This window comes from Hypomesus nipponensis, chromosome 15 (genome assembly GCF_054491055.1).
Source record: "Hypomesus nipponensis isolate SF chromosome 15, ASM5449105v1, whole genome shotgun sequence".
Classification (NCBI taxonomy): domain Eukaryota; kingdom Metazoa; phylum Chordata; class Actinopteri; order Osmeriformes; family Osmeridae; genus Hypomesus; species Hypomesus nipponensis.
Window position 1 is genome coordinate 15,775,001 of NC_140375.1, and position 16,687 is coordinate 15,791,687.

At 46.0% G+C, this 16,687-nt stretch overlaps 3 protein-coding genes across 7 annotated transcripts in view; 1 reads left to right on the forward strand and 2 right to left on the reverse strand.

The window, feature by feature from the left end:
* The window catches only part of LOC146257768 (uncharacterized), a 33,584-nt gene extending 26,828 nt beyond the window's left edge, over positions 1 to 6,756 (reverse strand). The window contains exons 1-2 of the mRNA XM_084673737.1: positions 5,994 to 6,756; positions 2,702 to 3,019 (exon numbers count right to left, since the gene is read on the reverse strand). Coding sequence (XP_084529863.1) covers positions 2,702 to 3,019; positions 5,994 to 6,137 — 462 coding nt within the window. The 5' untranslated portion in view covers positions 6,138 to 6,756. The remainder of the gene's footprint in view (positions 1 to 2,701; positions 3,020 to 5,993) is intronic.
* A 4,180-nt stretch (positions 6,757 to 10,936) lies between these two features.
* Positions 10,937 to 13,963, reverse strand: snrpa (small nuclear ribonucleoprotein polypeptide A). Of its 3 annotated transcripts, none has more exons than XM_084674666.1 (7): positions 13,838 to 13,963; positions 13,345 to 13,420; positions 13,053 to 13,225; positions 12,436 to 12,612; positions 12,135 to 12,302; positions 11,890 to 11,978; positions 10,937 to 11,795 (listed from the first exon to the last, which is right to left on the reverse strand). In XM_084674666.1, the coding sequence occupies exons 2-7, from the start codon at positions 13,415 to 13,417 to the stop codon at positions 11,636 to 11,638; spliced, it is 840 nt and encodes a 279-aa protein (XP_084530792.1). In that variant the 5' UTR covers positions 13,418 to 13,420; positions 13,838 to 13,963; the 3' UTR covers positions 10,937 to 11,635. The 3 variants fall into 3 exon arrangements, with proteins under 3 accessions (XP_084530792.1, XP_084530791.1, XP_084530793.1); XM_084674665.1 differs by having other exon boundaries at positions 13,786 to 13,899; XM_084674667.1 differs by lacking the exon at positions 13,838 to 13,963 and adding an exon at positions 13,810 to 13,834.
* actmap (actin maturation protease) lies at positions 13,096 to 16,687 on the forward strand. 3 transcript variants are annotated; one of them, XM_084674662.1, is made up of 8 exons: positions 13,096 to 13,229; positions 13,963 to 14,038; positions 14,449 to 14,640; positions 15,021 to 15,089; positions 15,286 to 15,410; positions 15,540 to 15,669; positions 15,872 to 15,942; positions 16,034 to 16,687. In XM_084674662.1, exons 3-8 carry the CDS (start codon positions 14,459 to 14,461, stop codon positions 16,360 to 16,362), a joined length of 906 nt encoding a protein of 301 aa, XP_084530788.1. In that variant the 5' UTR covers positions 13,096 to 13,229; positions 13,963 to 14,038; positions 14,449 to 14,458; the 3' UTR covers positions 16,363 to 16,687. The 3 variants fall into 3 exon arrangements, with proteins under 3 accessions (XP_084530788.1, XP_084530790.1, XP_084530789.1); XM_084674664.1 differs by having other exon boundaries at positions 13,963 to 14,034; XM_084674663.1 differs by lacking the exons at positions 13,096 to 13,229; positions 13,963 to 14,038 and adding an exon at positions 14,069 to 14,257.

Genomic DNA, 16,687 nt, shown 5'->3' on the forward strand with positions numbered 1-16,687 from the left:
ACTTACGCTGACAAATGACCATGCCTGAACCCTCTCTATTTGAAACCAGCCTGGAGCGACACACAGGAAAAAAGAGCTGATAGAATAGCGGGAAGGGAAATCAGAGTTAGTTGTGAATCGGAACTTCGTATAGAACCTACGGTGTAGAGGAACCCAGAGTCTTTCAACTGAATCTCTGAGCCTCTGTGATCGCCAGCTGGCCTCTTCCTGCACCCTCACACATTCTGGATTCATTCATCTCTTCACTGACTCATTCATAAACTCCACAAGATAAACTCTTCAGAACAAAGGCAGGCAGGCATGCCGTGCTCCAGTCATATAGCTTCCCACAAATACACATACAGAAACAGACTGTTGCTTTTTTTTAAAGGAGATTACCTCATAGATACAGGCGCTTTGATCTGTTCTATCTATTCCCAGACCGTGCACGGTCTGTGTTGGGAACTGAGGTCAAACTACAGCCAAATCCCTGAGCCCAACCATGGGGCTATAGTCAGACAATGAGGAAATCGAATGCACACTAACTAGCATACTAACACATGCTCCTACTTTGACAAAGACAAAGACACACACAGACAGACATCCACACACACACAGACATCCACACACAGACAGACATTCACACATGCAAACATTCTCATTTCCCCCTGAAGAGATTAGAGGGAGAGAAAGAGAGCATGAGAATGGAAGAGTGAGGGCTGTGGATGGAGGGAGCTCACCTTTCCTCATAATGACTGTGCTCACCTGTTCATCCCCTCACCTGGGGCAGAGGGATCAGAATACTGCCCCAACCCTCCCCCTTACCCCACCTCCCCCCTCCCTCCCTCCCTCCCTCCCTCCCTCCCTCCCTCCCTCCCTCCCTCCCTCCCTACCTCCCTCCCTCTCAGAGATGGACAGATAATGTGAGTCTTTCAGCTGTGGTTTCCACCATAGAAATGCATTCATGCTGGCTCTATGTGTCCTGGTGCTGCCCCCCCCCCCCCCCCCCCCCGCCGCCCACACCCACACACCCAGCCCAGCCCAGCCCAGCCCAGCCTGTGGCCCGGCCCTGAAACTGATCCATATAGGCTTTCTGACTGGAAACTTTCTCACACTCATACCTGCCACTCACACACCCCATCGTGGAGGAAAGAAGTGACAATGTGTATGAAGACACACACACACACACACACACACAAGGAAGTATATAACTGGCTTTGGGACACACACCGTCACAGGTAAATGGGCCAATAAAGATCAAAATGAGGTCACCATATCACACTGCATTTTTCTGGTGCTGGAAGGTTTGAATGCGTGCATGAGTGTGTGTGTGTGTGTGTGGCTGCATGTGTGTGTGTGTGTGTGTGCCAGGCCCCTGAAGCAAGGACCCCCAGACCTGTGTACAACGCTGGGCCAGCTGGTAAGCTTGACCAGACTTAGTCCCAGCCCTCCTTTAAATCTCCACCAGGGCTTTGCACGATATTAAAATGCTACACAGCACGGACATAATTAAAACCATACATGCACTAGCTTTCTCTTGGACATTTTTATAATGCTTTCATTATGAGGAACCATTCAACCTCAGAGAGGTCAAAAAGTGTGCCAGACAATAACAAAATCAAGAGAGTACCACTGAGACGGTAAACAAAGAAGTAAACAAATGCTCAGATTTCCGGAAAGCTGAGTGGACCGGTGCTCCTGGTCTTGCCAAGTCATTTTATCGGGCCCTACTTCTTCACAGACAGACATTAATAGAAGCGAAAAGCCAGAGAAACATCTCTAATGGATTTAGTGGATGTGAGATCGTTGAGAAAATTAGTGGTCCTCTCTGCTAAAAGCTTTCAATCCCCCCGTCCCCACAACCCCCTCGCTGCCCTGTGCAGATGTCTGACCTGCAACCAACGCCCCGCTGCCCCCCCCCCCCCCACTCCCCCTGCACACACACGCAGGCACACCCGACATGCACACACCCTACCTGGGCTCCCTTGTGAACATCTCGGAGCTCAAGAAGAGAGACACGTAAATCAGCATGTGAACAGCTGTGAGCCCCCTCCTCCAGAGCCTGCAGCCTCTCCTCTGCATGTCCCGAGGGCTTGTCTCCCGCCCCCCCCGCCCCCCATCGAGGCCTCTAGACAAGCCATATTCCTCCTCACGGATATTTGTTATTTCTTCCTCTCCTCTTCCTGCTCTCTTAGCCAAGGCTGTGAGCAGGGGGATATTGACTGGTCTATCTGGAGCTGTCTTGGCCACCGATTTCCTAATGTGCGATTAATAGGTCTGCTCTTTAATGAAGACACGAGTCGTAGCAGTCAGTTAGCCGGCCGGCAGGCCAGACAACCAGGCGGGAAGACTCCATGTAAGATACAGAGACTGATCGATAAAGAGGAGGGGAGGAGGGGTTTAACAAGGCTCAAGTACAAACTGCTAAATGCATAAATCAGGTGGCTGAGCGGTTAGGGAATTGGGCAAGTAATCCAAAGGTTGCTGGTTTGATTCCCGGCCGTGCCAATGACGTTGTGTCTTTGGACAAGGCATTTCACCCTACTTGCTTCGGGGGCAATGTCCCTGTACTTACTGTAAGTCGCTCTGGATAAGAGCGTCTGCTAAATGACTAAATGTAAATGCATAAATGTAAGGTAAATGTAAAACTTGTGTTGCAGCATAACATCCCAGGCAACAACCTGGACTACAACAGGAGCAGAGACAGGACAAAGGTACTTACCGGCCACGCGTATTTAAAGGGGATGACGATGTGTCCGACATCCCCTCCTCCTCCGTCGTGTCCTCTGTGGCGGATCAGCTGCGTGTTGCTGCCCAGGACCCCGGTGCTGCCCGACCCAAAGGTGCAGGGTCCAGCGGGGGCCACGCGAGTCTGATACTCCTTCAGACAGGCGTGGAAGAAGGTGTCACACTGGTCCCTGAGAGAGCAGCGCTGCCCCTCGCTGGCTGGGAGGTCGCAGCACTGGCCGTTCAGCAGCAGGCCTTGGGGGTTCTGAAAGTGACGGATCTGCAGCTCAAACATGCCCACCGCCCGCACAGCCTGGGGGGAGACAAGGGGGAGGGACTTAGGAACCACACTGTAGAGAGATGTACCTCAAACACGCATACACACACCGACAAGCCGGAGGAAGACAAGGAGGAGAGACACAGTAGAGGGAAACACCTCACAGTGTCAGACATCAGAAGAGAAATTATAAAGGCATGAAGTACCTCAAAAATACATTGAGACTGTTTGTTTCACATTACAGTCAACGTTTCTAGGACTATGAACTGAACCCAACGGTTGCTCTTGTCATACTTTTAGAGTTTTCCTCCTGAGGTGGTGAGTCTCACCTTTCATGGCAGCTCTGGGAAGGGTTATCTCTAAGAATCTAGGACTATCAGGCCTCCACCCTATGCTAGGAATCATAAACGAATACCGTTTCCCTATACGAAACGAGAGAGAGAGTTGACATTGATTCTCACCACTATCTAATTCATATGGACTGACCCCCCAACCACACACACACACGTACATTAAATGCTCAAATACACACACTCCTCAGAGATCAGTTTCTCGATATTCCTGTTCATCTCACATTATCTTTCTAGATCATCCCCCTCTCCCCCTCTCTCTCTCTCTCTCTCTCTCTCTCTCGTTCTTATTTATCCTCCTCCCTCTCTTTGTCTCCTCTGCCATCCACTCCACCGTGTCACATCCTCCTTTCAACTCTCCATCCAGCTCCTTTCTTCTCTTCTCTGTATCAGCGCCCCTCCCTCTCTCCCCTCCCTCTCTCCCCAGGGAGGCTACAAACACCGGCTCTTTCTCTCCTCCTCCTCACGTCTGTGTCGATCAGGGAACGGCTGTTCACTTTTGCCCTCTGTCACTCTCTCTGCAGCCGCTCTTCTTCAAAAACTGGTAGCAGTTCTCTTTGTCATCTTTCACACTTCCAGAGTGCTACGGACGCGGGGTTGTTAAAGCTAACCCGCTAACAAGCTAACAAGTCCCAAAGAGAGAATCAAACAATATCACGGAAGGTGTGTGTGTCCGCGTGTGTGTGTGTTCATCAGCACAATATTCCACCACTGTGGGCACACCAATTGTTTCTGCTCTCAAAGAGCACCGTCCTCATCTATAAAGAAGCTACCCCATTCCTGCAAGGACAAAGATCCAAGCTACAACCTGACCGTGGCCCAAGTTACAACCTGATGTAAACCACGTGACCTCAACCTGCGTGAGAGAGCGGCCTTTCAGCCAGCCCTCCGCCGCCCCTCTCCTAGACGGCCTAACTCCGCAACATCAAAAGGCCTGTGGAGATACAGCGCCACTCATCACCCTCCATCCTCCTTTCTTCCTCTCCTCTTTCCCCCCTCTCTCCACCATTCCAGGAATACCTGTGTGTCAGCAGCGCTCCAGGGACAGGACCTGCAGGAGAGCCACGGTTATTAGATCCTCATTAGAACCCAAACACTGGGCTTGACCACACCCTGACCACAACCTGACCACAACCTCAACACTGGAGGCAGCGCTGCTTTTGACTACTCAAGCTGACTAAAAGGCTATTCACATGAAGCCTGTTATTGTAATGTAACAATTAAATGACTTTAAAAAGACATGTTCATCAAGGTATATGTCCTGCTAAAAGAAGATAAAGCTGCATCAATGCTCCACTGCTATCCTACATTATAAATGGACCATGGTACAGTAGCTAGACTTTTTTTACATACTGCAGTGCAGGGGAAGGTAGGCTTCTCGTGTTCTGTCAGGCAATAGAGAGACAGAGAGACACAGAGAGAGACAGAGAGAGAGAGAGAGAGAGAGAGAGAGAGAGAGAGAGAGAGAGAGAGAGAGAGAGAGAGAGAGAGAGAGAGAGAGAGAGAAAGAGAGAGACAGAGGGAGAGAGAAAGAGAAAGAGAAAGAGAGAGAGAGACAGAGGGAGAGAGAAAGAGAGAGAGAAGAGAGAGAGAGAGAGAGAGAGAGAGAGAGAGAGAGAGAGAGAGAGAGAGAGAGAGAGAGAGAGGGGTGTGGAGCTGACTGTATGTTCACACGCCCTCAGTGTTTCTCTATTATGCCCCCTGTCCCAACACACACCCCTAACCCATACAGAATGCACTCCAAACATAGACCCCAGTGGAAAAGCAGGACACACACACAAAGACCACCAAGTCCCCTCCTGGTCTGATGTTGCCCCAGCTGTGAGAGCTCTGTCAACCCATCTGGGTGACCTGACCAGGCCAGTGTACCTGCAGACAAGCAGGTTGGACTAGAGCAGAATGCACGTTTACTCCTCTGCCCGTCTGTCTCTACAAGCCGTGTGTATAGTCAATACATGGTTGTGGAACTTAACTTGAATGTGTTGAAGTGTGTTAGAAGTCATCGTTCATAATGGGCTTCTTGAAAACTCGTATTATAAGCAAATGCATCATTATGGTACCGGCCAATGTGTGACCATTTACTGAGACAAAATATTCAACAAAGGCTGTGACAAGGTGGCATCTGGTGTTAAACACTCAAAAAACAACATTTAATGTAATAAATCTGTATTCTAAACTGATGTAGCCTATTGTTATAGCTCATTAGCATTCAATTATGAAGGCTGCGTTTTCAATTTTTCTCCTAAAATAGACCAAAACGGAATATGTTGTTTATCACAATGAGCCAATTGTCCAGTTACATAAAAATGAGGTGGAAAAAGCTTAGACTTTGCGGAGAACAATACCGTAAAAATCACGTTTTCGCCGGGTGTTGGGCATCGATTTTTTCAGAGAAAGGATGTACGCCCATTGAGCAACAAGTGCATTGCCTCGTGCACACGAGCCCAACATCAGGTAGGCCAGCTGAAGTGCCATATTATTACACAGGCGCATTAGACTACGTGGGGACATACTGGCAAATTAACGACAAATATTAAGGAGCAACGTTCACAACGTTACGGTTTTCATTAGGTTGTGAGTGGGACGAAAACACCGCCAATAACAGTCAAAGAAGGGTTACCGAGCCCTCCAAAAATAGATCTTAATTAGTGGCGGCTTACCTGTGGTTGCAGTGCAAGGATGACGAGAAGAATCACAGTCCACTGCTGGCCCCGGTCCCGACTCATCTCCGTCCTCGCGCTGCTCCCTGCTCCTCCACTCTTGCAACCAAACGGGTTTCGCCCGTGCGCTCTTTCTCTCCCCATATCAACGTCACGGGTTCGAGGACTTATTACGACGCGATGTCCCAGATATCCCTTCTTGGCCTCAGCTATCAGAACGCCAGTTCATCGTGTTGGACGTAGAAAGCATATCCTACATGGACTGTATGGACTGTTACCCGCCGTGAGTAGGCTGACACCTGCCCGCCAGCCACTACAAGCTTCTGGTACTGGCGCTTCTCCCACTTGGTGCGGTGTCCAGGGTGGGTATCCACGGGAGGGGGGGGCACTCCCTCAGCCACACACCAGCTCGATCTTCCTCCCACCTGCCGTTAAGAAGCTTTGAATGTCTGTCTGCTGGCTCACTGAGCTCTCATCCCTATTACTCTCTCTATCTCTCTCTCTTACTGGCTCTGCGCAACGTGCTACTCGCGCCTTGCTCCTTCAAGTAAGTCCAACAGACGCCAAACACACGCGCTCTCTGCTAGTAACACACTGTCCTGCTCTATTGCTCAATGAGCGAAAAAGTAATAGGCTCAAGTCTGTCACAACTGTGCTTCATCCAACGTTTATGTCCATAAAGTGCCCATCCGCGTGCAACCCTGCATGGTCACTTCTCTCAAAATCATCTGATAAGAAACACGCCGGAGACTCAGTGACTAGCCGCTCTGGGAGCGACACAATAAAAAGAGTCGGCTATTTCAACTGGAGTTGAGTGTGTGTGTGTGTGATATCTAGTGTGTGTCATGTGTGTATGGCGAGGAGGGTGTGTCTTTAGGCAGGGGAAATCCGTCAGCCAGCTTTTATGTGCGCGCTACATCCCCCTCAAATTTCAATTTCCCTTGAATGATTATCCATTAGCATTTAACGAACGTTTTCTATACCTTTTTGGAGTTTAATTTTTTATTTTATTATTGCACATTCATCATTGCGCATAAATTGCTCGTGGCTTGCATGGTACTGTGAACATGATATATTAAAAATCACAGCGTGTACCCCGGCTTTGTAATAGAATAATAGGCCTAACCCACATTTTAAGGCCTCTAGGTTAATCCGGCAGAGATCAAAGCGCCGCAGTGCCAATTAAATATCTGTCGCTGCCCTACACTGTCACTTGAACTGCAGCCCTGGTCGTCTTCCTAGCCCGAATTTATATTGCGCTGCTGTACAATTAGGCCTAAGAAACCGCTTAGGCGGTTGCGTTCTTTCACAAACAGGCGACAATCTGGACCATGGGCAAAACAAAGCACACTGACCAAGGACAAAGCCTAGCACTAAATGGTTGAGCTTGGGGTTTAGAGAGGACCCCACGCTATTCAGAGTAGTCCCTTACGGGTGGCTGAGCAAAGTAGTCTGTGTTTAGGATGTTTTCTCAAAACTTAATTAGGTCTACAAATGATTTAGGATTGTTTCGAATATTTTTGATTAGATGGACAAGGCACATTACAAAAACAAAACGTGTCAAGAGCGATTAGTGCTAATGCCTTCCGCAATTAAACTTGCTCAAACACCTATAGCACGTTGAACCACTTTATGCTCTGAACCAAGAACAAATGGGTAGGCTATGTCTTGAGATAAAAGAGAAGAGTGGGCAGGGTCTTTTTTGCATTTTGGCACAGGTTCCGTTGCATATTTTCCATGTCCAACTAGTTCCTGTCTGATTCCATAGACCCAAGACCACCACACAATGTGTCTGCTTCAGTCCTGTAACATAATGAGCCAATTTTAGTGACCCTCTCTCCTCCCCCTTCTCTCCGCCTCCCCTTTTTCCCTTCCAATCCCAGGAATGGAATGACTTGTTGCTCACGATGATGTCCCTAGCAACCAGCGGTGCCTCCGTGGCCTCGCGCTCTTTACTGACCCCTGCACAGAACAGAGGGCTCTTGAGAAGCACGCTGCACTGCTTTGCATAATGATTCGAGAAATCCGCAGAATTTAAATTAAGAGTCCGTCGAATGACAACATATGCAGGTCGTATTGGCACCTGGTGCCTTCAAGATTCTGCCATCATCATCCACCACTACGGTGACTGACCCCCACACACTGCTCTCCAGAGTTTAGTGGTTGGCGCCATCTGATGGCCACAGTGAAGTCATCAAGTGGCCCCTTAACTGACAATGGTTTCTATAAGCCACGAATGGATTTTGTAGTAGGCAGAATGTGGCGGATCTAAGGGGTGGCAAGGGGTGGCAGCTGCCACCCAATAAAAAATACTGCCACCCCAATCTTTCCATGGAAAATTATTATTTTTACATTACAGAACAATTCTATAAATAATATTAATATTCGTTTTTAATTTAAACTACATTGTTATAACCTAATCATGGGGAGTACCGTACCCCTCTACTTTGGGGTTTGATTCGCCTCCAGGAGGCCCCTCAACAACTTCCTTCTGCCACCCCAATGCCACTCCGAATGGAAATTTCTAAATCTGCCCGAAATACATTTTTGTATTGAGGGGAAAAAAACTAGCATACAATAGGATGGCGTCCAACAGGGCGATCCACAACTGAGATGTCCCAGTTGATGTTTAAATACATGTTTTACAGCACACCAGTTCAAATGCAGTCCTCAGTATTCATCTATACCTGCCATTTGTGAATCATTGAATTTGTATTTTATTTTTTATAGATGCTCTTTGCTTCTTTCAGATTAGGGCAGCTCCCAAGGAATTTCACTAGAACACACCATGTGACTTTTCCAGTGTCCCACTAAAGTCAAACTATCCTTGTAATTACTTAATAATATGCTTCACCATTTACAGTAGAAATAATACTGTTTATACTCTATTAGGTATTTGGTGTTTACTGTGTATATTATGGTGTCTGTCAACAAACTAAAAAGGTGACATTGACACACTGAAGAGGCTGTAACAGTGCACACTCCAGGCTTACATCACAAACACATTAATATTAAGGTCGAGACAGTCATGCCACATGGATGGGTGCCACAGCAGAAACTTCCGGTATGACTACACATGCTACAAAATCAGTAACACGGCAAGGTTACAAGTATCTATAAGGGCCAAAAAGTTTATTTTAAACACATTAGAATTTGAATATGTCAGTAGCAGTGAAGTATGTAGAGCCATTTAACTACTCAAGATCCACAATCTCCACAGATCTCTTCTGTAAAAGGTATTGGAAGGGTTGTCATGGCTTAGACAGGGATAACTACCACTGGAACCAACTTGTCGTTATTCATAATGGTCTGCCTCTGTAATCCCATTAAGTACAACTATTTAGGAGCAGGATTGTCAAGCCCTCCTATTTTCTCCCGTGATTCTAAACTACGCTACCTCATTTAAATCTTTATGGACATACACTTAGTTATGCTAAATAACATTTCATACCAGAAAAAGTATCATTGGGGAACTCATTTCTTCATTTGGAAATGATTTACCACAGTAATACATTAAAGTTGAACATTTCCATAAAATAAGTATTGCCACACATGCTGTGCTATTTTTGGTTAAACTTTTTGTCATGTCATACTTATTTACTGTAATCGGGGATTTCCAATATAGTAACATTCCACATTGTTATCCAATGACACTAACAAAGGATGGATAGGGGTGGATAAAAAGGATATGAACTCCTTGAGGGTTAGTCACTAGCCTTACACCCATGGGTGCCCAAAATAAAGACCACATCTTACCAAAATACAAGCACTAAATCTTCTGGCACAGTGACAGGTACGTTGCAAAGCATTGTGGTTGTTTTTGACACAAATAATGATTTAAATTGTTAATCTAAAACATGCCTATAAAAGGAATATTTGACTTTATATATTCAGATGCACTAATGCATCAGCCAAAAAGGTTGGCACAGCTTATCTTTGGAATTCGATTGATGTTTTTGATCTTAAATCCCGCTGACGCTCTGAGAGATGTCCCACGCATGGGTCTGTGGATAAGCTTCCTTTTAGTTTCCCGACTGAAAGGTTGCAGTGTTGGTGAACTGAGAGTCGCTAGGCATGTCGCCAAGAGCATGGGACACAGACGCTCACCCACAACACCCTGGCAGCTAAGGTCAGAGCTTTCTCAAGGCAAAATAAGGGAGTGTGGAAAGGCATGGGAAACAGACAGAAGAATGTGCATTCTGTATACACTGTTAAGCTGACCTGTGGATAGTTATTCAGGGCACAGTATAAGCCGACAACAGGGGGCCTTGTGTGTATCAGGACAGTTAATGGTACAGGCCTAAATGAACCGTTTTAACCTTAATTCAACAAGTCATTCAGCTGTGCCTAGTAAATCCAGAGATGGAGGACAGAAGTCCCTCCTACTTACAAGCGTCGTCACTCTGAAAAACATTAGTGGGTCTGATGCAAGAAGAAACAGCCCCCAATGAGTATCTGTAACAATTGGTTCCTTGAATGGCAGGCAGACTTGTTGTTAGATTGTTGTTAGCACCAAGGTCCATTTATTACATGTGAAACAAGGAAAACAAGAGGGGTGCATGTGAAAACCCCTTTCTTAAACTCTTGAATAGAGTAGAAGTTTAGGAAATAAAACTCAACTCAAACCCAAAATTCAAGTATGCGTATACAAGAAGTTGTATCGTCACGTGACCCAGCGGTTGACTAGTGGCTATCGCCCTCTCCTGGGTCGCATGATCACTGCAGTCACCACATGCAGACAGCAGCCAAGACTTTGGGTATCCTGGTTCTGTAGTAGAAGACGTGCCGGCTAGGGTTTTATACACGGGGAGCGCTGGGCCCCTGAAGTGCAGGCAAAGGATCAAATGTGATGAAACAAACATTCCAATATGTCCAGGACAAAATGGCCTATTCTCAATCTTTTTTTTTTAAAGAACATTAAAAAAGTAAAAGGTCTCAAGAAGTTATATAAAATGTTTTAATCAAAACAGAAAAGCGCCAGGTACAATGTCTGGTAAACCAGACGCTGGGTGCAATGCTTTAAAACAAAGAGTGAATGAAAATATACTTACAAACCCTACCAGATACTTACAGACACCAGAGTTCATCGCCATGGAAAGCCTGAAGATGGATACCTTCTCATAGATCTTATATAATGTAGTAGGCTAATAACATGCTGGCTGACTCACAACACTCCCCCCCCCCCCCAACACTACTAGCTTGCTAAATAAGATGTACTTATGACTAAGAAAACTGATTAAAAACAACCTGCCCTTTACCTAATAGCTGTAATCTCCTCTGAGAACTATTGTATAGTAAGTGTCCAATAGATCTAAGAAGGGACAGCATCGCCAGGAGGACAATGGAATGATATTGCTGTTAAAGTCTTAAGATTCCTGTAGAGGTGAACAGTGTTGAGGTCTGTCTCTCTGTAGCATTTGACATCAGAGACGACATCATTAAAAGAGGAGAATGAGATAAGGAAGTTGTGCCATGCGCCTGAACTTTGTGTGTGTGTGTGTGTGTGTGTGTGTGTGTAAGCAAGTGGTGATTCAGTCTTGGGCTGTGATTACATTCCAATAGCTCCCCCTGGTTTGTACGTGACTACAGCTCATCTGTGTGTGTCTTCTCTGAGGTGTGTGCGTCTGTGAAAGAGAACCAGGCTATTTCTTGGCAAAGGAAATCTTCATGGCGTTGGTCTGGGTGATCTTGAAGCCTTGCAGTGCTTCTCGTGCAGCACCTGCCTGTACCTCGTTGTCAAACTCCACAAAGGCGATGTCGTGGCGACCAGGAACCAGACGTACCTCTTTGAACCCAGGGAACCTGGGAAAGAGAAGCGAGCGTCCGTATAAGTACTTTACAAAAACATGTACCACCTATATGGTGAGAGTGCGATGACATTAAAGCAGGTACTGACTGGTTGAACAGCATAGACAGCATGAGTTCGTTGGTCTCCTCTGGAAGATTGGTGAGGAAGAGGATGTGATTGGGTGGGTTCTCCGACACCTGGCATGGAAGACATGTAATATTTCCTCATCAGAAAATCGTGGGGAACTGACGACATATACGATGACAACGAATGAAAGTGGTGAATTTGACTTGACATCTCTCACACACACACACACACACACACACACACACACACACACACACGCTCCATACCTGTTGGGGCATTTGCCCAGGCATCTGTCCTGGCATCATCTGGCCAGGCATGGCACCTGGGGGCATCTGGCCCATCCCCGGAGGGGGCATCATGCCAGGAGGGGGCATGTAAGGGGGCTGGCCAGGCATTGGCATCATACGAGGACCTTGGCTCATAGGCGGCATTCCCTTTAAATGAGAGGGGAAACATGACCATATATAGTTTGAACTTCAGATATCGTAGATGGATGAAGAGCTTTAAAGATTATTGGGCAGATATTGAAAACGTTTAGGGTATTAAGCATTGGAATTAGTTACTGACAGGCATTGGCGTGGGCACCCCTGGTCCCATGGGTACTGCCGCTCCTGGGACACCCTTCTTGGCACCTGCACCCTCTGCTCCCTTGACCTTTCTCTTCTCCTTCTTCCGGTCGCGTTCCACATAGGTACCCTTCATCTTTGCAATTATGTCCGAGTCCAGCTTGGCGTACTGAATGCGCTGAGGTAAACAGAGGAAATTGTTGCAATTAGCCTACACAGCTCTTTGGAAAACAGTACACACAATATACTGTATATGTAGCTACATATACATATATATATATACACATATATACATATACATACATATACATACATATATATATATACATATATATATACATATATATATATATACATATATATATATATACATATATATATATATACATATATATATATATACATATATATATATATATATATATATATACATATACATATATATACATATACACATATACATATATATACATATACATATATATACATATATATATATACATATACATATATATATATATATATATATATATATATATATATATACACACATATACACATACATATACACATACATATATATATATATATATACACACACACACACACATATCTCACCATGGGTTTATCATAGAAAGGAAACCCCTGCATGGAACGCAGTGCGTTAGAAGCGCTGTTGACTTCTTTGAAGATGACGAAAGCTTGACCCCTCATCTTCAAGGTCCGCGATACTAGAATGTCTAAAATCTGCCCAAACTGTGAGAAGATGGCGTATAGCGACTTCTTGAGTTCTGGGTAAGAAGAATTAACAATCAAACCGTGTAATTGTGGCATGAAACTATGGACATTCGCAAACTGTGACTTCGGTGACAACCGGGTGCTATTTTGTTAGGTTAGCAAGTTAGCTTACCATCTTTCTTTATTTTCTCGTTGAGGTTGTTAATGTAGATCGTGTGGTTCAGTCGCATATCCTGACCAGCCATTTTCTGATGATAAAAATTAAGTTAAGTAAGTTAGTTAACAAATAGTTCCCACCAGCAAAGATTCCGTTTAAATCAACAAAACTAGCCCGCCAAGTCGTTACTACAATCGTTCTACTAGATGACCAGTAGTGGCAGTGCTGCTACTACTACTAGCACTAGCTAGCACAGGGCACGAGTGCAGAAATCTTTCGTTCTAGTTAGACTACGGTCGGTGTAGTAACAAGCTAATGCCATGTGGCTAGCTAACTGCACCTGGCTACATGGTCTACCAAACATCTAATTTGAATCTGCAATCGTTTGTTATTTAATTGTTTTTGACCGTCGTAATGCTTTTGAAATAGATTATGTCAAACACAGCAAAAAAATACCTCGTCGTTGGATGCAGCAACTACCTAGAAATTGTTCGATGAATGAACTGACCGTCGTTAGCTTGTGTCCACGAATGGTTTTCCGCTTCCACGTTTCCGTTTCCTGTCAAATTGTGTATTCGATATAGTGAGTTGAACAATCCTGCGGTGAACATCCACGCATTTTGTTGTTTGTAGCTCCGCCTATTTTCAAGACAGTCTGGCCTGGACCTGGCGAATGAGATCGTAATACACGTCCAGACAAAGAAAGTGGGTAAGAAAGTGGGTTATACCAAAACGAATGTACCTCATCAGATACTGTTTCCGGTGCATTGAAATCTCACAATTAGTTGTGAGTCTGAGACGTGATTAAGATGTTTATTGCCAAATATACTATTTAGCATAAGCAGAAACTGTTAACTACAGACTAAGCTAGAACACGTCCACCATTTTACGATTTTGAACTAGTTTGGGTTTCTGAACAGGATATAAAGTGAGTGCTAATCAAACACGCTTGCAAGCTACATGGGTGTCACTGTCATACGTGGCCGTCGTTGAATGAATTGTGACAACTAGCTAGTGACCCGTGATGTGTGCCTTGTCAAGTGGTTCAGTTCGCTTACCAGATCAATACGTTTCATGTAATATGTCTGAAAATGTTGTCTGAACACCATACTTTGGCAGGGGCCAAGAAATGTCCATAGAGCAACCCATTCAACCACCACCTCCCCCGCCCCCTCCACCAGGACCACCCCCACCTGTAGCCACCAAAGTACCCAGCAAAAAGAAGTTGTATCAGGCTATTGTAGCAGGAAAGGCTCCCGTGGAAGGGGATCATACAGAGGCCCGGCTGCTGCTCACCCAGAGAGAAAGTAGGTGAGGATAAATGATGACGTATGAGAGTAACCCATCTACCGGGCCTTCCTGCGTGGGGGTTTGCATGTTTCCCCTTCATGCTCCCATGGGTTTCCTCCGCAAATAACTCAATTTAAAAACATACAGAACAGATCCCTGGCCAGGAAACGGGAGAGTGCTTGAACTTGGTTCCTGAGCGCGGCAGGTGTGGCGGCTCACTGCTCCTTGCTGCCCTGGGAGGACCGATGGCAGTAGATGCCCTGGCATGCGTGTGTGTGTTCGTCTGCTCCCTGCATAATGTGTGTCTGGGGGCTCCAATCATATGACGACAATCCCTTCCTCTTTTCACTGAAGTGGTGGTGATCTCCTTTGTTAAGGAGACTAATATTTCTGTCCCTCAGCTTAAGCAAAGACCTGCAGTGGATATTGTTCAACAAATATATACCTTCCCTCATCCAAGACGGCCCACAGTAAGTATCCAGACCACCATGACTAACCTGCTCCATTCATAGACCATGTATCCTGTTTATGACCCAGTCCTTTCTTTGCTAGAAAAAAAACCGAAAAAACTGTCAAGTCTTTGTGGCTTTTATCAAGTCACTGGGTAGTATTCCTGTTTTACCTTCATATCAATCTGTGGTCCCAAACTGGGTCTTTTACCTGTAGGTGCGGTCTAGTTGCGTTGTGGATGGCAGCTAACCTACGGAATCCCCCCTTACATGTTTCCATGGAAACTGTAGTCCAAACAGCGCTGGAGAGGGGATACACTGCCCAAGGGGAGATGTTCTCAGGTAACCATCATGTACAGACGGTAATGTTAGTCAAGATACTGCTTAGTAGCAGTATAACAGTCAGAGAATAATAAACTGTGCAGGTCAGTACTTTTAAAATGTTCTAAACCATCTGTTTTCGTGGTTCAGCCCGTGACATGGCCCTGCTTGCAGAGGAGGTGTGCGTGTGCAGGGTGGAGCTCCTCTCTGGGGGGATGGGAGGAGACAACTCCGGAACCATCTTGACTCATCTGTGTGAGGGACAGCCTGTCCTCATCCCGGATCCTTCAACACACACACACACACACACACACACACACTCTACAGTATCTCTGTTGTCTATCGTTAAAGCGGGTGGAGGGTGTTTAAATAGTATGACCGTGTTGATAGCACAGCAGTATGTGATAGTATGTGACTTATTTTGCATGCATGCTGGAGAACAAAATGTGCAGTGCCGCAGTTCCTTGACTGCTTCGGCACAGATACGACGAGGACTTGAACCACGAGCCATGCCAACGCAGTGGACACAGGGCGCACTGGGCTGTGGCCTCAGGTGAGAATGAGTGACACACACACACACACACACACACACACAGGAAGACAGTCTTTATCTATGGCTCTGACTCACTTCTCCCTAACCCCAGGTGTTTTGCTCGGCCTAGCCCCGGGGACTGTGAACAAAGAGCACGCAGAGCCAGACCCCACCCTGCCCTGGCTACTTCTACCCAGGTTCAGCTCATTTCCCCGCCCCAGCCCAGGGCTCAGGGAGGCCTACATACTGGCCAAGCAGGGGAAGAGCCTGCGCTACCAGTTGTGGAGCCTGGACAGCTTGGCCCGGAGTAATGATCAGCTTAAAGAGATGGCCCCTCTGAGGGCTGGGGATGGTACCCCATACGTAGTCCCCCAGGAAGGGGTGGAGGCTGGTCTCTCTGGCCAGGTGGTGCTGCTCCATACTGGGGCTTTGACTCAGTGATCAGGACTTAAAGGACATGCTGTGGGATGTACTAGGTGCTGTTTGATGTGTGTGTTCTGCCTACCTAACAACAATGCAAGTTACTGTACTGGTATATTATTATCAGATATATTATCAGGGGTTTCACACACGAGAGCTTATAAACAAAGTACTGGACTATGACACCAAAGATGGTGGCAACCAAGCACTGTTTAAAAATACCACAATGTGCCTATTTAAATCCAGTGAAGTCAATGTGTTAAAATGAACTTTTAACTGGAAGGAGTATCCAAATGCACTTGTTTACAATCTGCATCAAATATAATAAACTGCTAACATATTTGAA

What these genes read in the sequence shown, in the direction of transcription:
- snrpa (XM_084674666.1), bottom strand. Translation starts at nt 13,417, where the DNA reads ATGGCTGGTCAGGATATGCGACTGAACCACACGATCTACATTAACAAC. An exon ending in CGAGAAAATAAAGAAAGATG is followed by an intron (nt 13,226 to 13,344) that starts GTAAGCTAACTT and finishes CTTCTTACCCAG; the next exon opens with AACTCAAGAAGTCGCTATAC. An exon ending in GGGTGCCCACGCCAATGCCT is followed by an intron (nt 12,303 to 12,435) that starts GTCAGTAACTAA and finishes TCTCATTTAAAG; the next exon opens with GGAATGCCGCCTATGAGCCA.
- actmap (XM_084674662.1), top strand. Translation starts at nt 14,459, where the DNA reads ATGTCCATAGAGCAACCCATTCAACCACCACCTCCCCCGCCCCCTCCA. An exon ending in CTCACCCAGAGAGAAAGTAG is followed by an intron (nt 14,641 to 15,020) that starts GTGAGGATAAAT and finishes TCTGTCCCTCAG; the next exon opens with CTTAAGCAAAGACCTGCAGT. An exon ending in GCACTGGGCTGTGGCCTCAG is followed by an intron (nt 15,943 to 16,033) that starts GTGAGAATGAGT and finishes CCCTAACCCCAG; the next exon opens with GTGTTTTGCTCGGCCTAGCC.